The sequence below is a fragment of the Drosophila sechellia genome, chromosome 3R, assembly GCF_004382195.2.
Source record: "Drosophila sechellia strain sech25 chromosome 3R, ASM438219v1, whole genome shotgun sequence".
Lineage (NCBI taxonomy): Eukaryota > Metazoa > Arthropoda > Insecta > Diptera > Drosophilidae > Drosophila > Drosophila sechellia.
In genome coordinates this window covers 24,568,747-24,572,197 of record NC_045952.1, presented here as the reverse complement: position 1 = coordinate 24,572,197, position 3,451 = coordinate 24,568,747, and the positions used below count along the sequence as shown (strand labels likewise).

General features: G+C 47.0%; 2 protein-coding genes across 2 annotated transcripts; one reads left to right on the top strand and one right to left on the bottom strand.

Moving 5' to 3' along the window:
* Positions 1-504: 504 nt before the first annotated feature.
* Positions 505-1,255, top strand: LOC6617010 (enhancer of split m4 protein). Its single transcript, XM_002041302.2, has one exon. The coding sequence runs from the start codon at positions 591-593 to the stop codon at positions 1,047-1,049; it is 459 nt and encodes a 152-aa protein (XP_002041338.1). The 5' UTR covers positions 505-590; the 3' UTR covers positions 1,050-1,255.
* Positions 1,256-1,957: 702 nt separating this feature from the next.
* Positions 1,958-3,227, bottom strand: LOC6617009 (enhancer of split m3 protein). The gene has a single exon (XM_002041301.2). The coding sequence runs from the start codon at positions 3,027-3,029 to the stop codon at positions 2,364-2,366; it is 666 nt and encodes a 221-aa protein (XP_002041337.1). The 5' UTR covers positions 3,030-3,227; the 3' UTR covers positions 1,958-2,363.
* Positions 3,228-3,451: the final 224 nt, after the last annotated feature.

Sequence of the window (3,451 nt, the reverse complement as noted above, 5' to 3'; positions counted from 1 at the left end):
TCCCACGTTCTCGAGCTGCACACGTGTTCGAGAAATGGAAAAGGGATTTCCCCCGCCTCCTGGCTCCATCATCTTCCGTCCCGCTCGCACTGCCTACATAATGAGATAAGTGCACATAAAAACCAAAAGTGATCGGCAGAAAAAGGGAAAAAAACGACTCTCCTTTTCAAAAAGGATCCTTTCGAACCGAGACTGTGGGAACTGGTAGAAAGTCTCGTTTCTCACGATCCTGCAGCAGGATAAAATTGCCCGCACCTTCAACAGGTGCGAGCGGAGCGGCACTACATGCCGTCACACTCCGACGCACGCAGGTTAATGCCGATGCAGTCCCTTTTCGAAAAACACACCTGCCGTTTTTGTTGTTGCCTCGCCATGTATCCGCACTGTGTATAGGATTTTTCGGGACACGTATCCTTGTAGTTTCCCACACTCGGTGTTTTGTGACCTGCTCGGCTTCGGGTTTCTCCACGTCCTGGCGGGTATAAAAGGACCCTGGATCGGAGGATCAGGCATCATTCGAGCTCAACGCTTCGTACTGTACACATCTCAGCTACACAGCAGCTAAACACAAAATTCCAAAACACATCATCATGTGCCAGAACAAGATCAACACCAACAACACCATGACCATCAAGTCGAACAAGAAGCTGTCCTACAGCGTGAAGAAACTGCTGCAGAAGATCTTCAAGCAGCAGCAGCGCGTCGAGGAGGAGCAGAACCTCAAGAACGCCCTCAAGGCCAACTCTTTGGAGTCTCTGGAATCCATGGAGAACAGCCGCAATGCCGATCTGGAGTCCGCCTCCATCTGCGCCTCTCTGGAGTCCTGCGAGAACGAGGCCAACGAGCGTCTCTCCCAGTCCTGCGAAATTGAGGACTACGACTTCGAGCAACTGCCCACCGTACCCGTTCACTTCGTCCGCACCGCCCACGGCACCTTCTTCTGGACCGCCGTCTCCGATCTGCCAGCCGACAACGACCTCGTCGAGCCCCTCTACTGCAGCACTTCCAACGCCATCGCCATCCCCCAGGATCGTTGGGTTCAGGCCTAAGAAATATCAGCGTCCCGCAACCTGCATCCATCATCCCGCAACTATGTCTTCCATTGGATCTCCAGCTTTAATCAACGTCTTCCGTTAATTTTTGACACCACTCCACAAAAATTAACACGCAAGCCGATCAACTCAACTGAAGAGCTTTACAAAAATTGTGATACATTTTACTTAACAAACACAAAAAAAATCAAAATATATATACAATTTAAACGAAATCAACCACTGCTTTTTACTTTTTAATCATTGATAAATCTTATGAAATGGGGCTTCTCTTAAATCACACATTTGGAAATTGGTCATCTTTACCAAAAATTGTGTTACATTTCACCGAAAAAAAATAATTGAATAGGAATCTAAATTCTTTGTTTTCCCCCTATTGTTCCAACAATTTTCCGTTTACAAATCAACACAGAAAATAAATAGGGAGCGAAGTCCTTTCTTAATTGGCATGACTCATTTGAAAAACGAGCGGACCCTAATCCGATTCGATCCTGAACCTTTATTGGTATTATTGTTGATCAATTTACCTGCCAGCAGGTAGTGCATATAGACGGGGGTTGTTTGGCCTGTTGATTTTGACCACAATGCCAACCAGTTATCGGGCAGGTAGAGAGGATCTGTTGATTGCCGATCGGATTGGTGGTAAGAACAGGCTCCAATTAGATGATCTGCTTATGGGAATGAATCAGGGTCGAGTCGAAAATGTGTTGCATACATTAAAGCTGATGTGGCTTCACGCCAATTAAAGGGTATTTATTGGGGCAGTAAACGACATAAATTAATTATATAATAACTTGCAAGCTAGTACCAAGGTATCATGCTTTTAAACACAAGTTATATCTTCATCTGAACCTCTAAACCCCAAAAGAAAAAGTGTTCGTTTTCAATTTAAATCATTTATTTTATTTGGATAGTGTATTTTTGATTATTCTTTCTCAACTAATCATAAATTAACATTTATAAATTATTTAAAGCTTAATATAGGCTAAACAATAAAGAGAGCGCAACGAGCTATTAAACTTAGGAAACTTTTGGAGTAGGAAAATAGCGCACTCGAATATATATAGTCACTGATCATCGTACTTTAGTTATATCACAGTTGAAATTAAACAATTAATTTACAAATTACCATTATCGGAATTAAAACTAAAAGTATTTCAAAACCATTCAGAAATCGATTAGACCTCAATTAACTTAGGTTGATATGATTTACTTTGGAAGACAACGGATCTTGTTGCAGAACGGTCAATAGCCATTTTTTTGGGTTGCGATTATAATGTTAGGGATAAGATCCATATTGGGCACGCCCAATTACCAGGGCCTCCAGACGGGCTCAGAGGCGCCGGACTCCTGCGAGCTAACCGACGCCGTCTCGGATAACGCGTTGCCATCGACGGATGTCACATCGATCAGTTCGTCCTTGCTGGTCAGGAAGGAGCTGTAACTAATGGCGGCAGCGGCGGCCGCCGGTCCATATCCTCCCAGCAGCGGAAAGGCTAAGCGGCCCGATGATTGCGGTATTTGCTGCTGCTGGTGTTGTTGCTGCTGCTGGAGCAACTGCGTCTGCAGCTCAATTAGTCGCGTCGATAGGAATTTCATTATCTTGCGGCCAATCTCATCGGTTTGCTGCGTCTGCAGCAGGACCTGGGTAATCTGATCGGCAGCATGCACATAGCCGGAGCGAAAGGACTCCACGTGGGCGGTACTGGTTGAGGTGGGAGGGCTGCCAACACCAGCCACTACTCCCTGCAGCGAAAGACCACCCCGCTGCTTGAGTTTCCTCATGTGATCAACGGTCAACTCCAGGATATCCGCCTTCTCCAGACGGGTGACGTGCTCGCCCTCCTGCTGCAGGCACTCCACCATCAGATCCTTGAGATCGTCCAGGCACTTGTTGATCCTGGCTCGCCGTTTGCGCTCCAGCAGCGGCTTCATCACCTTGCGGTACTGATACGTCTTGGACATCTCCATGACCATGATCGATTGGGTTGTTTTTTGTGTATTTTAAGGATTGTTCTTTTGCATTTAGTCTCTCAACTGCACATTATCACTACTGATTTTGGTTGGTTTCATAGATTGGTTTCTTTTTGACGAGTTTGTTGCGCGTGCGTTGCGCGTTCCACCGATTGCGGTGCGTTCGAGTGGCGGCACTTTTACGAAATGAGTGGCAAACTAGTTCCCAGCCCTACTTTTATATGACAGCCACGGTCTCCCGGCAAGCGGGGATCAGGCTCTCCCGGCCACAAAGCTCCCGCATGATCACTCACACACGCTCCCAGGCACTCGGGCCCAAGATCGAGTTCCACTTCGGCTCTTTTCGGTCGCGGATCGGTAGCGGCGCTCGGCAGCGGCACAAAGAGAGGCTACTGTAGGGCATCGATGATGGGGGTTGGACCGTC